This window comes from Tinamus guttatus, unplaced genomic scaffold (assembly GCF_059628265.1).
Source record: "Tinamus guttatus ecotype Peru unplaced genomic scaffold, ASM5962826v1 Tinamus_guttatus_pri_ptg000194l, whole genome shotgun sequence".
Lineage (NCBI taxonomy): Eukaryota > Metazoa > Chordata > Aves > Tinamiformes > Tinamidae > Tinamus > Tinamus guttatus.
The window spans coordinates 190,387-212,562 of NW_028288728.1; the positions used below are offsets into that span (position 1 = coordinate 190,387).

Sequence of the window (22,176 nt, forward strand, 5' to 3'; positions counted from 1 at the left end):
ATCTCTGACCCTTTCCCCTCGGCGCCCCCCGCTCGCCCCAGGGCCGCCCCGGCCGCCCTGCCCCCGGCCCCATCACCCCGCCCCCGGCGGCGCCGCAGCGCCCGCCCCCTCCCCCCGCCGGCACCGCCAGCTCCATCTTGGCCTCGGGCCGGCGGACAGCGCGGCACCGGGCCGCGCCGCACCGGGCCGGGCCGCACGGGGCCCAGCGAGGCGGCCGCGCCGCACGGGGCCGCGCCGCGCTCACCTGCGCCCCGCAGGCGGGCGGCGGTGGGAAGGCCGGGCAGCCCCACAGCGGCGGCACGCGGCCCCGGCGGTGTCGCGGCGAGCGGGCCGGGCCGGGCCGGTGGCGGCGGCGCCCCGGGAGCAGCTGCCGCTGTGGCCGCCGCCGCGCGCCCTCCGCCACACAGCGAGCGGCACCGAGCGCGGGAGGGGCGAGCGCGGCCGCACGGCGCCTGCGCGCGCGCCCCCGCCCGCGCGGCCACGAGCACGCAGCACCCCCCCCATCCCTTGTGCGCGCGCCCGAGGAAAGGGGGGACCGCAGCGCGCATGCGTGTGGGGAGAGGGGGCCGCTGGGGGCTCCGGGCAGCGCTGCGCGTGGGAGGGGCCGCGCGACGCCAAAAAACGCAAGAGCGCGGCAAGAAACGTTTGGAGCGGTGAGAAAATGGGATGCGCTGGGAAATACTTAAAAAAAAAAAAAAATTACTTCCCTGACCGGGAATCGAACCCGGGCCGCGGCGGTGAGAGCGCCGAATCCTAACCACTAGACCACCAGGGAGCTGTGCAAGTCTGGGTCTGGCCCGCTGCTCGTGAGGAGCTGCCCGGGGCCCGGCACGGCCGCAGCGCCCCCTGGCGGCGGGGAGGGGCGCGGCGGGGTCCGCAGGGGGGTCTACAGGGGGTCTATGAGGCTGCAAGGGAATTTATGGAGCTGCAGTGGGACCTACGGGGCTGCAGGGGAATCTATGGGGCTGCAGGGGGGTCTAGGGGCTGCAGGAGGTATAGGGTGGTAGGAACTGCAGCACACATGCCTGGGGTCTTGCCCACAAAGCCGGGGGTTGCTGCGCTGCTGGTGCAGATCTCCTTTAAAACGGATTTTGCAGCCCCTTCCCCAGGGCAGCGCTGCCTGTAGCCTCATCCCACGTGTCCCCAGCAGCTTCTGCTGGCCCAATGCCACTGGCAACCAGAGTGTGGCTCTAAGCAAGCTGAATGAAGAACCACGGCTCTACGATGAAAGGAGAGCTGCTTTTGTTTATTCTTTTAACAAAAAAGCTTGGAGTCTAGGCACTTTTCCCAGCAGCTCGAATTTCCTGGGGTTCAGGACATTCCCAGGGGGAACACTAGCATTTCTCATGGGCTGGCATGTTTCCTGTGATGGAGCCACAGGCCAGCAGGCGCCGGTAGCACCGCCGCATCAGCTGCGCATCTCCCGCTCCGTGCTGCTCCCGGGGGCCTTTCCTGCTGCTGCCTCCGACTCCTGTTCCAAAGCAGTGGGGGATGACGAAGCCGGTTCTGCTGGAGCGATGCTGCTCGTCACGCCGCCCCCGGCCCTGCCCCGTCCTTGCTCCTGCTGCAGCTCCCGGGCAGCGGTGCTGATGTTCCCACACAGATATCGCACCTGGATCCCCAGGCACAAGCCTGCAATTCGGAAACTGGCTGGACTCACCCCAGGCCCGTGCAGGACCCAGCCAGAGCCCCCAGTATCCAGCTGGGAAAAGGCCAGGAGCTGCTGTCCATAGCCCAGGGATGGGGCTGATTTCCCAGGAAGAAACAGGGCTGCTCTCCCTCCAGCTGCCATCTCCATCCCACTGCCCTATGGGACCCATGGGCTCCCAGCCCCTGCAGCAGTTGTGCAACTCCTGTTGCAAGCATAAATGTCAAACCCCTTACCAATAAATCAAAAGAAAAATAACTCTTTCTAGCAAGGCGAAAACGCTTCTTTTTATGTTTTTGCGATCAGTCGCTTTTTAATTTCCTCTCGTAGCTGCCTGTTCTTGCTTTGCAGGATGGAGCGACCCACTTCCCCAGCACTGTCCCTAGAGCTCGCCCACCCTCTCCCTTCGTGTCAGGGAAGTTTCTCTGCGACATCGCAGGTGATTTCGGTGCCCTGTACAGGCCGATCTCCAGCCTCTCCCTTCCACGTCGGGCAGCTAAGGGTGCAGCCCAGAGCCTATCACGCGGCCACGGGTGCATTTACACACTGAGGTGGAGGAAACCCCCAGAGACACAGGACTGAGTCATCCTGCTCCACTTGGCCTCCTCTCTCATCCTCCGAGGCAGGGCACAAATGTCAGGAAGCCCCCAGGAACTTCCCCTTGGGGCCCAGAGGAGCTGGAGGTTGACCCCATCCCTGGCACTTCGCTGCAGCAGGGAACAGAAGTGAAATGTTGCCACTGAATCCTGTTCCCCTGCATACAGCAGGGCGGGTGCATGCTCAAGAGCTGCCAAGGAGGCTGCCAACACTCCTGACCCTGGGTTTTCCCATCACAGAAGAGACTAGCACAAAGGAAAGCATCTTTCTATGCTTGTAGCTCTCCCTGCCAGCTCTAGGATCCCCCATCTACAGAGGAACAGCTGTTACATGGAACCCTTGGCTCTTAAACCTCTTACAGAGATGCAGTTTTACTGAGGGAAGTCAGCAAGTCAAATATATATATATATATATGTATATATACACACACATATACGGGAGCAGATCCCACCCAAGGCGCATGCTCCCCCCTTCCCTTTTGCAGCGCTGCTTCAATCAGCAGCAGCTGCCCCGCAGCTCCAAGCCCCGGGGCAGTGCACAGTGTATCCGAGCCAGCACCACAGCTGCTCCTTTTTCACAGTAAAAGTTTCTCAAGCTTCAGCTCCAGCTGCCAAGGTCACTGCACAACCACAGCCCCACGCTGTAAACCAGAGAAACGGGACGAGGAAGCGCCGGGCACGCGGGGCCGACCTGCAGCACCCACGCTGGGGGGAAAGGTGCCCCATGGCTCCGAGGAGACGCACGGGGCTGCAGTGCCCCCCACTTCAGGGGGCACAGAGCAGACGTGTCAGAAGCAGGTGGTGTTTTACTACTCAAACAGGAAATACCAGACTGGAAACTATTTAATGCATTATGGAAAAAAAAAAATTCCAGAGATCGCACAAAGCAACAAGTCAGAGAGGGGCATTTCCTACCTCAGCTTACTGCCAGTTGCTGGCATTTGCCCACTGCATTCAAACAGCTACAGAGAAATTTCAGTGCTGTTAAATCAAAGGAGACAAAATCCAGCCACCCCCTTTTCTCCCAAAGGAATGCTTTATTGATACTTTTCCTCTGTATTCATCTGCAAAGAGAAACAGTTCAATACCTAAGCTCCAGCAGTACCCACGTCACTGACACCGCTCCTCGCACGGACGCTGTTTTAGTCGCAAACAGGAAAGCCCAGGAATGACACTCTACACCCCACCTAGTGCCCGCACACCTGCCCTCGAGGACCTCGTCTGTGCCCAGACCCAGGGAGGGAGGAGGCCAAGGGGAACCGAAATTAATTAGAAGACCTCAGTGCCCAAACTTGCTTCTCTAGAGAAGGGGCAGCCCCTCCGGGGCGAGGGCCACTAACTACTCGGGTATGTACATGAACAAGCCTGAAGACCTGAGTCAGTCCCATTTTGCCTCTAAGGCACAGAATTGCTCACTCCGGGTACTTCTGATGTGGAGGCACCTCGCCTAGAATAAGATCAGGCCTCTATAGGAAAGCTTAGTTGCACAGGTGCTGAGCAGAGAGGCTGAACATCAGAAGAGCCACTTTGGGAACGGGTTGAGTTCCACCCCACAACTCAAACATTGTAGCTGGGGCTCTCAGAGAGGATATTGACAGTGAGATGTACCGGGCGGAGTGTCCCACACAGCAAAGTCCCTCCAACGCAGCGTCCGTGGGGCTAGAGACAGCTTTGCCTGTCCCTAACATGGGCCTCTTGCTAGCAGCCTTGGGAAATCCTTCCTCCAAGGATGAAGGCATCAGCTGAGAAGGGAGAAGCAAGTTTCATACACTCAAGCAACAGAGTGCACCACTGAGAATTAACACAAGACCTGGCTTAGAAGCATGCTGCTACTACATACGATGCAGAACTCCAGTGCTCACTATCCAGCTTTATAACTCTCACAGTCCGCTATAGAGAAAAAACTTATAAACAAGTAAAGCGTAAAGTGATGTAAGGCTTGCATTCAGAGTCCAGAGGAACACTGCCCTATAAGATGTCAAAGCTTTTTTTTTTTTTTTTTTTTTTTTTTTTTAAAGTTTTTTCTTAAAGTTCATTGCATTTAAAAATAAAGATTTTAGTTTTCTTAAAGCTAGAGCATTAGTGTAACAACGAGGCAGCTGCTAAGTGAAGTTTCCCTTTTGGGAGCCCAGAAAAAAAAAGACGTTTACTCCATTTACCAGACTACTCCCACTGAGAGCAGGAAGAAACAGTAATGGGAGAAGCCCGGGAGATCACAGGGTAACTGGGTGGTGTGCTCTGAACAGAGCACAGCCAGAGGCTGACACTAAGATCCTTATGCACTTTAACTGTTCTCCTCCTTTCCCTGCTCACAGGGACATTTTTTTCCTGTTCAGAGTTATAACAGACATGGAAAAGTTTGGGGTTTTTTTCCCTATACCAACAGCATTTCTGAGCTACCTTGAGGAAACTCCATTTTAAGTGCTCTCCCAAGAGGACAGCACAGTGATACATTTAATCTACAAACTTTAGTGTAAAATATTTGTGTACAAAACTTTGCATTCTCGTTGACTTGGATCCAGTAACAGTGTCTATGAATGGATTATGGATCTCTCCAGACAGGCTCTCAGCCCCTTCTTGGACTCGCATGTTGCTGCTGTGGTGAAGGTCTGGGAGGAAGGGGGCTTGCTCTTGCAGCCGTGCAAAGCCACAAGCAGGGCTAGAAAGGAGCGTTGTCCTGGGGAGGTTTCTCGCCAGTGCCCGGTGGGGAGTGGAGGCCGTCAGTGCTGTTTTCCCTGCTGCCCACCACTCTGTTCTGAAACGAGAGAAGAACGTTAGGAAAACAAGAAACCAGCCCTGAGAAGAACGTTAGGAAAACAAGAAACCAGCCCTGAGAATGCCAAGTCAACCCCACTTTGTCAAGGTCACCTCCTGTAGCAGACTTCACATATCTGAGAGGCCTTTAACATGAATACTAGTCTGCAAGAAAAACACTGCAGAAATTGAGTTGCTATTTGGAATTTTACACTATGTTTATGAAACAGAGCAGACATTTACCTTTATGGTCCCAACTCTATCTTCAAACGACTTGAAGGTTGCGGAATTCCTTGAAAGGGAGCAGAACAAAAACAAGTTAGTTCTTAACTAAAATATGCCACATGCTGTGACCGGGCTATCTGGCCCTCCCCGTGCAAGGACAGCAGCACCCAGAGCATGTTCAGCTCCTCACTCAGATACCTAGTAGCAAGAATCCCTCACATACCAGGCAAAAACAAGCTCTGAAGAGACATTTATAGCACAGGGCTCTGCATATTCCAATTTAATTGTTCAAGCTGAGAACTCAGTGAGAAAAAGATCCCAATTCACCAGGGAGCCAGTGCATAAGTAGAAAAGAAACTAGTCCTTAGGTTTACAAGGCTTCCAGCTAAAAGCAAACTTTCTTAAAATAAGATAGAGAAAAAGCCAAAAAGGATTTAAAAGCTTCAGCTTCTCATATCATATCCTGCTAGCAGGAAGGGGAATGGCTACATGCATGAACCTGTGAGTGTTTTACTGCCAAAGAAGTGATCGTTTGTACCAGGAAATACTCTTAAACCTCAGCACAACAATATAAGCAGATAATTTCATATTTCAACAAAGGCGGCCAGTCATGTGCCTGTCTGACAAGCTCCTCTGCTTATGGCCCACTCCAGGGCAGTGCTCTGTGCTGAGCTTTCAGACCAGGCGGTTATAAAGCACCAGGGGCTCGGAGATGACTGGCCTGAAGCCAGATCCTTTTGGAAGAACCACTTTATATCTGTGCTCATTAACAACCTCTCTCAGTCTGAGATAAGGATGAGCAGGGAGAGGGGTTCTGTGAGCCCGGTCCAGTTCTGGCCATGGTTTCTTCTCCATGGACATCACCTAGTGCACCACGAAGCACCCTGGGAAGGACTCCTAGCCCCTAGGCTGGAGACAAAAGATCCAAGGTCGGATTCATCTTGGCGTTAGCAATGGCTGTGCTGCACAGCGAGAACTGCACTCCCCCTCGGGCATCTCCAAAAGCCATGAATTGCAGGTGGACTTTGGTACAGTTGCAACACAGGTGCTAATAACCATAAAAACAGCAAGTAACTAATTAAAGCCTTGGATTACTCAAGCTGCAGGACACAGTTACCCCATAATCTAAGTGGCTTCAGCTGAAGTGAGTCCCAAACAAGAAGCCCAGGTCCCCCAGAGGGGACGGGGCAGCCACGCGCCCAGCTAGCCCTCAGGACACAGCCCGAGCCACGTTACCTCATCGCCGGCATACTTATCGAGTGGCGGATGGAGTAGCTGCTGCTCGCAAGCATTCAGAACAAGGAGGAAAAAGACAATTTTTAGCACAGACAGAGTAAAAGCAGCATATTCCCCGCTTCCGAGCGCCTGCTGCTGTGGATGGGTGAAGCTGAAGTGCTGTCCCTCTCGTCCCTTGTTTGCACAACCTGCAGCCCAGAACTAGTTCTGCAGTTATAGGACTGTTAGCGTGAGTATTAAAGAGCAAAACATGAACAGAGGGCATCTTTTAAAGGCTTTCTTAAAGCTTGGTGGATAGATTTGCTTGTGCCAATAGAAGAAAGCAAATCTCCCACAATACAATATTTAGAAAAAGGCTTTTAAGCTATGCTCAAGACACAGGGGACACCTGGCCTATGCTCAAAGGCCTGAGGGGTGATGATGGCGCACCTCTAGGAAAGGAAAAATAGGCACAACTGCCTTTACTGCATCAAGTTACTCACATAATCCAGCTCTCCTGGTAAAGGTTTCCTACCAGTTTTCTTTCCCCAAACTTGGGCTGATAGAACAGTGTGAAAACATGCACCAAGGGCTAACAAAAAACATGTTGAGGCATAAGCTTTCCAACTGACAAGCTGCTGTAAACTGCTCGTGGTCCCATTACACTGGAATTAAGGAGGCTGGAGGATTTATACTTGTTGTGTCGTACTCTCAACCTGCACTGCAAGTTGTAGCCGCAAAATAAAATAATAAATAAGGGAATAAATACAGGTTTGAGCTAGGTTTCTCATTCCATTTCAGAAGCACTGGCAAGCTTTACACAATGAACCTCCCCTTTAATGTCTGCAGGGCAACACATGCTCTTTTTTCCTCCAAGGGAATCTTACCTAAAAGAATGCGAGAAGGGGTGAGCCCTGAGGAAACCCACGACAGCAAAGGGAGAAAAGAAAAGCAACAGTCAGACACTTGTACAGATGTGAACATGAGATGCAGGACTGCTAAGAAAGGATATGGTCATGAGACAACAGAGTCAGCTACCCAGGAGGAAGCCTCAAGATTTTCATCATCTCAACCAACCCAAGATAAGAGGTTCCCAAAAGGACAAGAACAGAATTTACATTACCTTTTAGAATACGGATGCTGAATTGAGGTGGGGAGGGAAAAGGGGAAAATCCTACTCATCCAGAGCCACTGCTTTCATGCAAAACTTTAAAGCAGTTTTTCCTAAACTGAGGTTTTATCATTTACCAAATTAGCCGAATAAGGCATCTTATCTACCTCCCTATCCCCCTTTGAAAATCCAACACAAAAGCCATAAGCTGTCATTTAAAGACAGCCTTGCTAAGTCTGCTGGTTGAGAACCTCCCCACCAAGAACCAAATGATGTCTGCAGGTCACCTGGCCAAGCCTGCAGATCTTAAATTGAAACGGTAACAACAAAGAAAAGGTCTTGGCATGCAAGAGGTAAGAACATTGAATGGAAGGTGTGATAATTATCCCACAACCCAAGTGCTGATTGCCCATTTTTAGGTTTCAAGGCTAAAAGGAAGCTACCAGATTCCCATGCCTGATTTTACAATTTCAGTCTGAAATAACAGACCAAGGTTTTCTACTCAGCTAATAAGAAAATTGTCAAGATGGTCTAAAGAGCCTTCTCTACTGGAAGCAGCAGTGTTGTTTTCCACTTCAAGATCATTTTTGTTTCCACAGGAGGAAGCAGTCATGGCAAGCTGGATGTGAAGTACTTGGCAAAGAGCCCAAGGGCCCTTCCTTACAGCTAGGGCAAAGCTGTTAAACATTGTGATTTCATTTCCCCAGCTACTGCAGTCAGCTCTTTGGCTGGCCAGAGCTTTTCCTGTCATCTTTACATGCTAGAAGTCAACCTTCTCCTTGCTCTCACTTAAAGAGAAGGAACCAAATAGCACATGCCCATGCACCATGCGACTCTGTAGGTAATTCTACAAGCAAGTTTACTCAGATTCTTGACCTGGAATTAAGAGTTACCTGTTTCTTCTTTTCATGAAGATTTAAAGTTTACATAAATTCATGAAACAGCAGCCACCTTTGGGACTCAAATTAATATTTTATAATGAGCTTGCTTGTAGTATTATGTACAGTAGCAAACTGAAGACAACATGAAAGGTATCACAACGCCATGAAGCAAGCTGCTTGCAGATCAAAAGAACACACTTGCAACTTGCAGGTTAGTGAACTAGTAAAATGTAGCAATAATGTCTAAAAGACAATTTATTTTAACTGCAAGTGGAGATAACAGAAAGGGCTGAACTGGCCAAAACTTGAGAAAAAAAAATCAATATATTAAGATGCATTTCCCCCCTGCCATGGCAATCTAATAGAGCAACAGTTCTCACACACTTAGCACAGTAATCACAAACATCACAATTTCTCCTCGCAGTCAGCAGCTATAGCATTTGAGTGCTCTGAGCAGAATAAAGCACTCTGTTGAAGATTTAACCCAAGGATAATTTACTTTCATTTCCTAGCACTTCTGCCAGGGCACTTTTAATGGAATTATGACCACACCCCGTGAATGAAAATCTGAGGTGTTTGTCCCCTTCAGCATCCCGTCCTTGCATTTATCACCGGTGAAAGCTGACTAAACAAGGAAATCCGTTCTGTTATCTCAACACGTCCAGTGTTGGAAAATAAACCTTCTTTACAAGTGCATTTGTAGTGTAAGAGGAAAAAGTACAGCAACAACACAGATCGGTGTAGGCCATGAGGCCCAGAACCAGATTCTCCAAGAACAAATATCATCCCCAGCCATCCAGAGAAGTGATCACAGCAATAAAACAGACTTCACTCCTGTAATCTCTGATCACATATCAAAACACCAGTTACAGTTTCACTTGGCAGGAGTAGCAAACAGTAAAGTTCCTGTGCAAGTTTATGCTCAGAAGTTAAACTTCATTCAGAATCAGAAATATCAAGGCTTGAATACAACAGAGAAGACATCAAGATTATATCAGAGAAACTGCAAGGCTTCTTAAAAACCATTACTGTGTTTCCCCACAGGGCCACATATACAAAGCAAATCCCATCGGAATAACTTTGGTGGAACCACCCCAGTTATCAATAAAACAGAAGCTGCCTCTATTTACTATTACATGCCTCGAGGTGTTAGTTGTAGAAAGGAATAAGGGTGTGAGTGATGAGGCTCCTGGTGCAGAGCTCTGATCCGTGTGTTATCAGCCAGGCCAGCTCTGTCACCGGGAGTGGCAGCTCTGCTCGTCCCTGGGGCACGCATGCCCTCTGTCCCCTCTCCTGGGACAGCAGGGACACTCGTACAGCTGCACAGCAAACTGCATTCCAGCAGCCCCACGAGCACAGGCGGGACTGGGGCTGCTTCTGGCAGCAAGACCAACCCCCGAGTTCCCTGTTTGGCCCAAAAAGCTCAGTTCTCATGTCCTGGCTATAACAGTCCAAGCAGGCTACAGAAGGCAATAACCAAATATTTTCGCCATTATAAGCTTAGGAAAACATATTGTGAGTACATGTTGCTAGTATCTATCCCTCAGTGGCTCAGGTGATTATATATAAATCTCTTCTTTCAGAAGAGAAAGTGATTTTCTGGAAAGAAAGTAAATTTTGAATACAGAACTGGCTATCAGAGAACTGGCTGGCTCCCTAGATTCAGAGAAAGTGAAATATCAGAAACACTCAGCAATATTTGCACTCCCTGACAGAGGACAGATTTAGATTTTCAGTACTATGTGATCAGAGACCAACAAATTCTTACCACTTCGATACTCCCAGCCACAGTGGAAGGGGAAAGTCCCTACAAGGAATGACAACTGCCTGTTCAATCCAGGATTGGGCACTTCACATTACATACAAGCTCCAAGAACGCCTCCTTAACAATACAGACAGTTTGTACATTAAGAATTAGCTCTCAATTCTGAGAAAAAAAGTGTGGGAAGTATTTTGCATGAAAGCCTTTGACACCACTATTAATGTAGAAACAGTCTTCAGCTTAAACTCACAAACGAGGAAAATTACCAAACTCTACCATTAAGCTTTGTATGACTGAGAAACTGGGAAAGAACCTGAGCCAGAGCTGAGGAGTTTTTAGGAGCATTTAATGTGTTCTAAAATCTGATGTACAGAACCACATGGAAGGTGGTGGTCCATGACTAGGAAAGTGCTGCCAACCAGGTAGAAAAGAATGGAAGCAGCCTAGCTGCTGTCTACAGTCTCAAAACCGTTTAAATTGTAAATCAAAGCACTAGAGCATAAAACAGGAATCTTACCTCATGTCGCCAAGTTTCCTGCTGATGACAGAACCTACATTGGAAAGGGCTGCTGAAGTCTTCTGTCCTGCCTGAGACAGGGTTTCCTGGGTCTTCTTATAACTAAGTAGGAGAAAAATGTTAAGTTGAATTCACACATAGTATCCGGAAGTACCCCATCATTTTGAGCAAGGAACCCATGTTAAAGGAGAAAAGCTAGGTTAGTGAGCTGCACTGACTTTGCTAAAAGAGCCCACTCCAGTCTTGCACATACTCAGAGACCAAGTTTTAAGAAGGCAGCATGTATAGGCTTAACCTTTCCATACACTTATGTTAGAAATTTTGCCATTTTAGCTTTACATGTAAATCTCACAAACGGGAAAAAAAAATCCCAGTTTTCCACATGGAAATTACACATCACTGCATCATACTCCATTTTTTCTATAACGGCATTTTGATCACCTTGAGAAAGCAAGTCAAAGAACCTATTCCTGAAGTTACAACATTGGCTGTAGTGTTAGGAAATGGAGGAAAGAGGCAAGGCTGACTCTACTGTCTAGAAAAGAAATGCAGAAGTGAGCATTACCTCTACAACTGCAGTTTAGAATTGAATTGGTAGGGAATTTCCCATCAGTTACCATCAACCACAGTAAGTCTGACAGCTTGTACTTGCCAGCTGGCTACATTTGAGGAGTTTATACACAAAGCAGGTAAGACGGACTTGAGAACCCTGGTTTCCTTCAAATAAGACAGTCTTAGGAACTAAGAATCTTTGAGCCTTTTTCATTAATTCATCCTAAGCTATTCTGCAGTTTGTGTTTAATAGCTAGACTCATGGCATTCTTCAAATTATAAAAGATTCAAAGAGGAAAACAAGTCCAGCAACTTAAGCCAAATTCCTACTACAAAGAATTAGGCTTGGGTTTTGTTTGTTTTTGCCTATCCATTACAATTTGCTCATCCTATTAGAATATTTAAGAGAAGGACATCTAAAAATGACCCAACTTTCGCTTCTCAACTCCAAAGCCAGAAGCAACATGTCTACAGACGACTTAATTCTTTATGCCTCATCCCCTCCACTCATGAGGGCAGGAGGCAGCATCTGAACTGAATTTGGACAAGACTACTGACAACATATTGCTTGTGTTTTGTTGTTGTTGTTATTTTTTTAGACTCTAATCAAGTGTTTCCGAATCATGAATTTGTGCGAGACTTGTGCTGAACAAGGCTAAAATGCATGAGCTTTGCTACCACATCTCCTGCTGCTGAAGAAGGTCTCTTCACTCCTATAGCCCAGCCACTTCCCAGACGAATTCAGTGACCCCAGCAGAATCCATTAGACTATGCTCAGATAGCAGGAACTCAGCACTGCTTCTTCACAGCAAGATGTTTAGTGAGAAGTCGTCATTTGAGATGGCTGAGCAAGGCAGTTAGCACGAATGCCCCTTGCTCGTATACAAACTCTCCTATCACAGCAAGCAAATTTGAATCCCAGGGCTTCTTTGGAACTTCTATCCCTCCCATTGAGCAGGCCGGCTCCTCTCCGGCACAGGCTGGCAAACTACCATGGGATAGGATTTAAAATTATCCAGCAGGGACAGCTAAGACCTTATGGCCATTAAAATACCTTGTGCTGACTACAGCCAAGAAAAACAGCTTGGCATTCAACTCTCCTTGATCAGCACCACGTCCTAAAGCAGTGATAAGAGGAACAGTTTACAGAATCAAATGACACTGTCACACTGCACACACAGCACGCTTGGGTGTTAGGCCTAGCTTCAGCAGATAAAGGTGGGAGAAACTTCCCAACTGTTATTTCACACTCAACAGCACTATTTGTAAGTCAACTGAAGACAACCTAGCACTCAAGTGTTGTTCCTTCTGCCCTAGTGTGCTCCCCCGTGATGCCAATACAGCTGTTTGTGCTGACAGTGATGTAGATGGAGGAAATGATCTAGATGAAATATGCTTGGAAAGAAAATAAAAGGAGAGAAAAAAAAAAAAAAGGCAACTGCCAGATCAGATCCCTAATGTGGTTCTGCAGTCACAGCTCCACTCCACACACACGTGCACACCTCACCAGTGCAATGCAGGAGGCAGAGTCAAGGAAATGCAGCTGAGGCAAGAAGCTGTTTCACCTAGAGCTGCCAGCACGGGCATGCACGTGGAGTGCATTTGGGACAGCCAGGTACACCAGACCTCAATGCAACTTAACTAGGGCTACCTCGGACTGCTCCTTCCCTCGCTTGCCCCCTGGTATTTACTGAGTTTTAGATCAAGTGGTAGCTGTTTGCTTCTGAAATGCTGCTCGAATCTTACTTTTGTTGCCCTTGCCTCTTCATTTTAATTGGTAGCTACCTTGTTAGCGTGACTTGCCACCATCTAGTGCCAAAGCAAGCAGGAAAGCTGGTGTCACAGCTACTCAGGCCTTCAGCACGCTACAGAAACACACTGCTACCGTATTCTTCTTGCACTTATCATTAAAAAACAAGGAAACAGATATGACAGTCGTCTAATCTAGCAGGCACACCCAAGGAGGAGCTATGATTAAGCACTGCCAGAATCATGTACACAGTCGGCAAGGATAAATTCGCTATTTAGCGAGCAACAACGCAACATCTTGCTTGATCCAGAAAACTTCCTAGAACTTGGAAGGCAGAACTTGCCTATTTGAAAGTTTTTCTGATATTCCTGCTTCCTATTTGTGCCCACCTTCCAGCAGAGTTATGAAGAGGGCCTTCCACTCTGCACTTCCACTGGCAAGCCAGCTCTGGGGCTGCCTCTTGCACGCTCAGGTTAGAAGACTGCATTTCATATCCACTACAAAGAACTGGTAAATTTGTCTTACCAAAGCCCTACACACACAATGGTTTAAATGAATTTAGGAAATAAAAACACTACCTAGTTGCTCCCACTTCACTGCTGCCAAGGATTCCCTTATACACCGTGGGAGAGATGCTGTGCGAAGGACGAAGGCCAACTTTCATAACGCCTTTCTAGATGAGAATTTAATTCCAGGCATTTAGTAGAAACATGACTAAGACTGTATAGATAAAAAACTAGTAGTATAACAGCTGTAAAGTTTAAGCTGTTCCAAGTCCATTTGGGATTCCAAAGTGATAGAACAGCTGCCTTGGACACTAAAGTCCTATTGTGCTCAACAGATAATAAAGGAGGGGAAAAGAGTTCCCACTGTCCCCAGAGAAACTTGGTTACATGTTGAGGGGGTACAAGAGGCCAATCTGGTCCACACCTTGTCAGCTGATGTTATAAAACAGGGCACACAAGTGTCAGGTACTGAGTGGCTCCTTCCAGGTGCCCTGTGAGAGCAGGCAGCCATTTGAAGAGGATGTCACTTGGACCACAGTGAAGTCATTCAAATACTGACCTGAGAAAAGGCTGCTTCTCACAAAGGATACTCTTAGGATACTCTTATCAATTAAAAAAAAATAGTCAAGGCTTGAAAAAAGAGTTTAGATAGGAGACTAGACAAAGCAGAGAACTGTGAGCAAGGGCAGAGATTGTTAGAGGCAGCAGGCTGTCATGAAAGCATTTGTTAACGCTGAAGGTTAAGACACTCACGCTTCGGATTGAGTTAATTTTTCATTCCAGTCCTCCAGTGTGCTGCTGGCTGAAAGATATCTACAAACACAATGGAGGTTAGACACAGTGCCAAGATTCATGACAGATGCTTCTTTTGACACTCTCCACATTATTAGCGCATCTTTATACTTAAGGTATTATAAGTTTCATTTCAACAACCAATTTTCCCCCCCAAGGTCAGAGGGAAAAGAGTTGTTGTTTGAGAGGAAGACACCCAAATCCTGCTTTCTTCCCTATTTAAGCACATTCAAACATTGAGCATAAAGCACCTGCAGTTTAGAAGGGGCCAGGATTTTTCACACAAAAGACTATCACCTGTTCCCTCCCTATACACTGCATGGTAGCTATGTAATAAAAAGCACAGAGCAATGAGCTAAGCACAACAATAAAAACTGTCACACCCAAATCTGCAACAATGCACCATGACCTGGACACACAGAGGCAGCCAGAAGGGACGATGCATGTCAGGCAGTTCCTGTCACTCAGGAAGTGTTAATATCCCTCATTAGGCCAGAGCTAGTTATTTTGCCTAGTAAAGAAAAACCTTCCAACCCACATCCGCTTTCAGCTAAACTAGCAACTCCTTGAACACAGAATGCTGAAGGGAGAGAATCCTCAGTTCAGAAGGGATTCAAGATCTCCTTGACATTTAAACATACAAAAGAGATCAAAATGATGTACATCTAGTATGAATTGAGAGCTAATAGAACTAAAGAACGTGTTCGAGCAAAAGCAGCCAGGCATTTGCTGCCCACGTTTAGCACCTGCTTGTGTATACGGCAAAGACTAAATTCACTGCTGTCTGAAAGGACACTTTTATCAATCCAACAGAGTCCCCATGGGGAAACCATCACAGATTTGCACAGCCCATGTTTTCAGCTACATTGAACACCTTCAAAAACCTTCTCTCCCCTCATGGCCATACAGAAAGCCAGTAACCAAGCTGATTGCTACCACATCTGGTGAGGAAGAGAGAGAGAAGCAGTTTCATAGTAGATAGGGGTCCAGTGATACGACATCTGGTAACAGACTAGCCTAATAAAGAACAGCTAAAGAAGAAATTGCAGCTGTTTGTTTTTTTTAAAAAACATATTAAGTGTGGTCTGGTAACTGATTGGAACTTTTCTTCTGCAGTGGGAAGCCTACCAGAGAGATGAGAGCAGTAGGTTTTGTTCATCTCCTCCGCAATGGAGGGATGTGCACAGCTGAAGTCAGGCATGCCACCAGTAACAGTCCTGACTCCAGCTTCACCATGCCTCCAGCTCCAGATCACCCCTGATGCCTGAAAGAACAAGAAGCAGCACAAACTGGGGAAGGAGCAAGGAGGTATCGCTGGGGAGCCCAAGGCACTCACAAGTCAGATTGGGTCACTTTCTCATTCCACTCTCCAAGTTTCTCAGATGTTTTCACATAACTAGAAACAGAAAGTATTAATGAATATAACTTCTTTAATATTCATTGTTAGAAGACAATGACAGATTTAAGTTACAAAGGAGTAACAGAAATTGGGCAAGGAGGGGGAAGGGAGATGAGAAAAAGAAAGAACAAACAGCGAGATGGACAGCCCACAGATCTGCCCTGCAGTAGCACCAATGAGCTGCTGAACAGCACAGGACTGTTCAGACTGAACAAATCTGTGGATATGGACAGCCTCACACCTGGGCACAAACATGGCCTTAAACTTACCTCTTTGACTCTCCTGCTGTCTAATTTCCAATTTTCTCAGAGCCAAAACGCTTGTGTACTGCACTCCTAACACAAGTATTGTATATTTTTGCCCCAGGAAGTGCAGGCTTTTGAATTCAAGCTACGCATCCTTGGAAACATCCCCAAACTAATATTATGTAGTAGGACTTGAGCATTTTTTGCTTCTAAGCCTGAGCTCAGAATGGAGTAGTAGCAGCTGCAGAACTACCAGAAAGAAGCAGAGCTGTTCTGTTCAGGGGTGATGTAAATGTAACCTCCTTGTAAAGAGCATTCAGCAGCTGTTCATCAAGATTATGGACATGAGAGTTCTGACATTAGGACACTGACACGCAGAGCCCACAAAACAACCACATTTATTTGTTCTCTATTTACCCACCACAGCAAAAGCCTCCAGCCACTTGGAAAAGCCCTGGATCGCAATGATGGGAAATAACTTCTATTGAGTTACATTTAAATGCACAACTCGAGACACAAACAACACTTACGCATTGGAGACTTGGACATCGTGCCAGCTTTTTGACAGGTTTTGTTTTAACCCATCCAAGGGGGTCAAACCTAGTTTCCTCTTCAGCTCTCCACAGTGCCTCTCTTTAGCAGCCAGAACTTGTCTGAGGGTACCAATTTCTTCTTCGACCTTGGAGAGAGGCACAGGCACATCTTAATATCACAGCAGGATGAAATTCTGAAAGTTACATGAAACCCTCCCCCTGGAAACTTGAAAGGTTTCGTTAACCTCAGCATGAGAGAGCTGGTGCAAACTCTCCATGCACCACACGGTTCAACTGTAAATGACACTTGGAAGGGACACTTGAACATCAGGCTGCCACCAGGAAAACACCCCAAAAGCTGCTGTATTGGCCACCTCACACCAAGGAGACCCAGCAGGACTCACCCCAGCACCGCAATTTCTACAGTAACAGCAGATATGATTTTAAATCAGGTACCAAATACTTCTTATTAACTAAGGTTTATATTGTATAATTATTTTCCTCTGAAATTATTAAAACATTTTTTTCTCTGTTGTGGAGGGTTATATGGGTCTCAATAAGCTGAAGTCAAATAAAATGGAAACAAGCCCTCTCTCCCAAGGGACAACATTTTCAGTACCCTGAAGGTATTCTAAGATACAACCGGTTTCAGTTGCTTCTGTAATTTTCTTCATCTGACATCATTAAGAACCAGAGAAGAACTGAAACCACTCTCTACTACGATTTGGACAGAAATTGAAAATAAATAAATAAATAAAAACTTTAAAAACCTAGGTGCCCTACATTTAGGTCATTACCTTACAAAGGCTAAGCATTTTAGCAGTACATAGGCAAGAAAAGAAATAATTCCCTAAAAATACATAAAAGGAAAACCCAGGAGAGAGAAAAAAAAAAAAAAAAAAAAACACACACACACCAAGTAGATTATGGTTTCAACTTCCTACTAAAGAGCAGCTTTTCTGCATACCACTCACCTAAAGAGTTTCCTCACTTCAACTAAAGCCTGAATTAAGTTTACAGCATAAAAAGCCACTTATTTCCCTAGATTTCGGGCAGTTCTGGGAAGAGCAAGTGCAGCACCTTGCAGGAAGGTTTGGTCAGCCCGGGGATTCTAACACCGCGGGGAGAGCTCCAGAACCCGCACACACGCAAACGCACCGGGAAAGCCGCCCCCCTGCTCGCGTGCAACCCCGCGCGGGAGGCGCCCCGGCGGCCCCGGGCCGCGTTACCTTGGCCAGCTCGGCGCGCAGCTCCTCCTCCTCGGCCGCCGTGAGGCCGTCGGGCGCGGGGGGCCGCGGGGCGGCCGCGGCGGCGCCGTCCACGGGCACGTCGGCCATGCCGGCGGAGAGGAGGCCCTTGCTGGGCGAGTTCAGGCTGATGTCTGCGGCGGGCGAGAGCGGCGCGTGAGCGGGCTCGGGCTGGCCCCGCAGCGGCCACGCGGCCCGGGGGGCCCCAAGCGACTCCCGCGACCCCACTCCCTGTTCCGGTTCCCGTCCCGGGGCCGCGGCCCCGCTCCCGCTCCCCGTTCCGGTACCGAGGCCTTGGCCCCCGGTTCTGGTTCCGTCCCGGGCCTACCCTGGCTCGCGCTGTCCATGGCCGCGCCCGGGCCCGCGGAACAAACCGCCGCCGCCGCCGTGACGCACTTAGCGCCGCGCCCGCTTCCGGGGAGGCGCGGAGAGAGCGCGTCACCCTCCGCGTCGCCATGGCGACAGCGCCACGTTCCCCCCTCCCCGCCTGCCGGAAACGTCAAGCGGGGAGGGGGGCGGTGACGTCAGCGCAGAGCCCTGGGAATTACGTCATGACTCGGGGATGAGTGTGACGTCATAGGGAGACTAGGAAGGGTGGGCGGTTCCTCCATGTTCAGCAACACGTTGGGCCAATGGGTCCTATCATGAGGCCTGTGTGGGGCTCAGGGCTCTGGGTCCCACCGTGGGGCGCAAGGACCCATTGGGGCTCCAGGCACTGGGTCACACTGTGGGGCACAGGGACTTGCATGGGGCACAGGGACCCATATAGGGCACAGGAGCCCACATAGGGCACAGGGTGCTGGGTCACACCGTGGGGCACAGGGGCCCATATGGGTCACGGGGTGCTGGCTCTGCCATGGGGCACAGGGACCTCCATGGTGCCAGGCCCCGCCGTGGGGCTCAGCCCCCGCAGCTGCCCCGGGGCCGGGCCTCGTCCCCGGTGCCGTGCGCGTGTCTGGAGGGAAGGTGGCAGCACCAGCACGGCCGTCCCCGCGCCCCAGTGCCGCTCCGACTCCGTCCCCTCCTTCCGCCGAGGGAAACACCCCGGGGCCCTGCCGAGCAGATCCGGCTGCTCACCCGGCTTTTGGGATGGGGGGACCTGGTGCCACCCCCGAAGGTCCCCGCTGCTCCCTGAGCCGCTGTGGAGCCGCGTGCCGGCCTGGAGCCCATGTCACGGCGCCGCCAGCCTCGAAGGCCGCGTGCGGCCGAGCGGCTTCGTCCCCGTGGAGGGGAGCGGCTGCTCCGGAGCCAGCTCTGGCCATGCTCCTTCATCACTGATGGGCACTTCCCTCCCCTGGCCCCGTGATCCTGCGGGAACGAGGGTGGCCCATGCTGATCAGAGCGCCCCAGGGAAGTGCGGCACCCTCTGCTCCCAGACATGGAGGTGCCGCTTGGAAACACAATCCTGGGTGGTTTTCCTCCCCGCCATCCCTGTCCTGAAAGTTAAGAGCTGTGACCCGGCATCCCTTCACCCTAGTGTCCCCCTCCGCCTCCCTCGTCCTTCCTCCAGGTGGATATTCCCATGCCCGGTACAAAACAGCCCAACGCTGGTTTCGGAGGGGCCGGATTCAAAGCCTCGGCTGCTGCCTCCTTTTCGGGAAGCCCTTGGCACTCGGCAGCGCCAGGGAAGGCCGGGGCGCCTCCCCTCTTTTTCATTTTGCAATGTGGCTCATTGCGGGCCCAGCTCGCTTACAATTTCATTTCCCACTACTTTCACTTTCAGAGCCTTTTCCACTCGCTGTGTTTTCACCGCCCGAGATGAGCATGAAAAGGGAAGCGCGCGGCAGCGGGAAACGCGCGTCCCGTGGAGCCGTGTCCAGCAGCGCGTGCCGGGCGCCGGGGCGAGCGCGTCCCGGGCGCCATTTCTGGGGCACTGCAGAGCATCTGGGACCAGGAGCCCAATTCCCTTAGGCTGCGCAGCCCCCCTGTGTATCCCAGACAGCCGGGGAGGAGCACGGGGAGAGTTGGAAGTTCTTGGCTTTTGCGGGGATTCCTGTGATCCGGCTGTGGGAATGGCGCGCGGCAGGAGGAGCCTGGAGGTGCCCGGGCTCCCGAGCAGCCCTGATGGCTCCGACGGCTGCGCCGGGCGCGCAGCCCGCGTAGGCGACCGCGCCGGCGGCCGCAGCTCCGCGCCCTCCGAGTTCCCCTTTCGCCGCTTTTTGCACAGCCGGGGCTTTTTTTGCCTTTTGCTGGTAATGCCGAAAGGTCAGGCCGGAGCCGCCTCCCCGCGCCGGGCCCCGTGCGGCCGCCGCGGCCCCGCGCGGGGGGAAGCGCAGGGAGGAGCGGGAGCTGCCGGGCGGCATCGCCCCCGCGCCGGGAGCTCCCCGATCCTCCCATCCCGCCCTCGGCCCGGCCTGGCTGCGCTCCAGCTGCAAAGCGGCCGTTTCCCTGCAAAAAGACCATGCATCAATGACGATGCATGCGGCAAGCAGCACCCTTGGGTGCCTCGAGGCCCCGGCTGCTCCCGGAGGGCTCCGGCATTCCCGGGCGGCCGTTCCCTGCCAGGCTTGGGCGGCTGCCTCTGCTCTGCTGCTTCGCCTGGAGCCGAGACGAACTGGGCTCGGTGCCCCCGTTAGCGAGAGCCCTGACCTAGATTTCGGCTGCAAAGCCGCAGGCGCCGCTCTGCCCCGCGCGCTTCCCTTCCGCGCACGGCCCCGGCAGCGCCGCGCGGAGCCGGCACCGGCCTCCGCCTGCCCCGCGGCACCAGCGCTGGGAACAGTAAAACGTTGGAAAACACGTGTGCGTGAAGCCGCCCCCCACTGCGCATTCCCGTGCTCCCTGTGTGTGGGCAAACGTGTATCATGGAGCAGAGCGGCTCTGGCCGGGGCCATCCCAAAAGCTCCTTTGCTGGTGGAAGCGCTGGCCCCGCTTTTCCAGGCCGTGCTGTGGAACCACCGTGGGCAGGAGCGGGAGCACGGCCGGCACCAGCCCCGTTCCTCTCTGCTGCCGCCCGCCTGGTGCCACCTTCCTCTTTCGGGAGACCTAAAATAACCCCGGTGGCGTTGGGGGTGGCTGGGCCAGAGCTTCTGCTTTCCGAGCAGCTGGTGGCAGGGAAGGGATGGGGAGGCTCAAACGGGTCCAAACGGACGAGGTAGAGGGAGGTAGGTGTGGGACCACCTGGATGTACCCAGAGCATCCTGCAGAGGTGCCTGGATCACCCCGGTCCCGTCTGGACACACAACCCACCTGGCCGTGGGGCACATTTCCAACCGGGGCAGTGCATGGCACTGATTCAAGGACGGCTCCTTCCTCTCCCGCTCGGGCCAGCTCAGCACCTGCCTTTGCCCCCAGAAACAGGGCCCCAGTTTTGCCTTCGTTATCGCAGCTCGTTTGAGCTCCAAAGCAGCTCCTGGCGCTGCTCAGGGATTGTGGATTCACCGCCCCCGTTGGTGCCGGCATCGCCGGAGCTGCCGGCGCTTCCACCCCGGCGCTGGGTTTCCCTCCTCGTCCTGTGTCGTCAGCCGCCCCGCGCTGCTCGGCCCCGCGCTCGTCACCAGGAATTCCCCACGCGCTTCGGGGCAGAGCTGCTCCCGTCACCGCTTTGGGGGAGCCCGGCCGGGTGCGGGAGCCGCGGGCACTGCCGGGACAGCCGGGAATCCCCGGCAGCAGCAGCCGCCTGGCCAAGCACCCGCAGGATCGCGCGTGTGCGGGACCGGCTGCCACGGGGCCGCGGGCCCTCCGGGCACTGCTCCGGGCTCTGCTCCTGACTCTGCTCCGGGCTCTGTTCCCGACTCTGCTCCGTCCTCTGTTCCTGACTCTGCTCCGTGCTCGCCCTCCGCTCACCACAGCCCACGCACCCGGAGCAGCCGGGACGCCCCTTGCTGCGTCGCGGAGCAGGAGCGGTGCCCACGTGCCCCACGGGCAACGTGTCCCTCGGGAGGCCCTGGCTTCCTGCCCGCTCCCCTCGCTTCCTCGTGGGGCTGGGGGCCAGATGTGGCCCAGATGTGCAGGGGACCGGTCCTGTGTTGAAGAGGATAAACCTGCCTGGCGCCCGCGCGCAGCGGGGCCGGGCGGGACGCGGCCCTGCCGTGCACCTCCTGCCAGGAAACGGGCTGGACGCAAATCCACCTCCTCCCTGCTTGTGCTCCGATTTTCCCCTGCTCTGCCCGGGCTGCTCCCGGGCCTGTTTCCCATCCCGCTAACCTCACCTTGGGATGCATCCAGCACCATCTGCTGCTTGCACAAACCCTGCGCCCTAAGCTGCTCTAATCCCCCAATCCTATCTGCGTCCTGTGGCCGGTGTGAGCCGCGGGGAGGGCGCCGGAGCTCGCGCCCGGCGTGCGGGAGAGCGCGGCACGGCCGAGCTGGGCCTGCCTTTCCAGGCTGTCGGCAACGGCAGCGCCGATCCGGAGCTCCCCCCTCGCCCGCTGGACCTTGCACTGCAGGAAAACATGGAATGCAAAATCCTCCCAGCCGCTCTGCAGATTTTTTTTCCTGCTGGGA

General features: G+C 51.8%; 1 protein-coding gene and 1 non-coding gene across 8 annotated transcripts; both read right to left on the reverse strand.

The window, feature by feature from the left end:
* Positions 1-703: 703 nt before the first annotated feature.
* TRNAE-CUC (transfer RNA glutamic acid (anticodon CUC)) lies at positions 704-775 on the reverse strand. Its single transcript has one exon. It is a non-coding gene; the product is annotated as a tRNA-Glu (tRNA).
* A 3,511-nt stretch (positions 776-4,286) lies between these two features.
* Positions 4,287-18,123, reverse strand: TPD52L2 (TPD52 like 2). 7 transcript variants are annotated; one of them, XM_088523533.1, is made up of 10 exons: positions 18,062-18,123; positions 17,716-17,867; positions 16,484-16,632; positions 15,646-15,705; positions 14,271-14,330; positions 10,710-10,811; positions 7,326-7,352; positions 6,460-6,501; positions 5,242-5,290; positions 4,287-4,999 (listed from the first exon to the last, which is right to left on the reverse strand). In XM_088523533.1, the coding sequence occupies exons 1-10, from the start codon at positions 18,078-18,080 to the stop codon at positions 4,904-4,906; spliced, it is 756 nt and encodes a 251-aa protein (XP_088379659.1). In that variant the 5' UTR covers positions 18,081-18,123; the 3' UTR covers positions 4,287-4,903. The 7 variants fall into 7 exon arrangements, with proteins under 7 accessions (XP_088379659.1, XP_088379662.1, XP_088379661.1 ...); XM_088523536.1 differs by lacking the exon at positions 15,646-15,705; XM_088523535.1 differs by lacking the exon at positions 14,271-14,330 and having other exon boundaries at positions 18,062-18,122.
* Between the last annotated feature and the right edge of the window lie 4,053 nt (positions 18,124-22,176).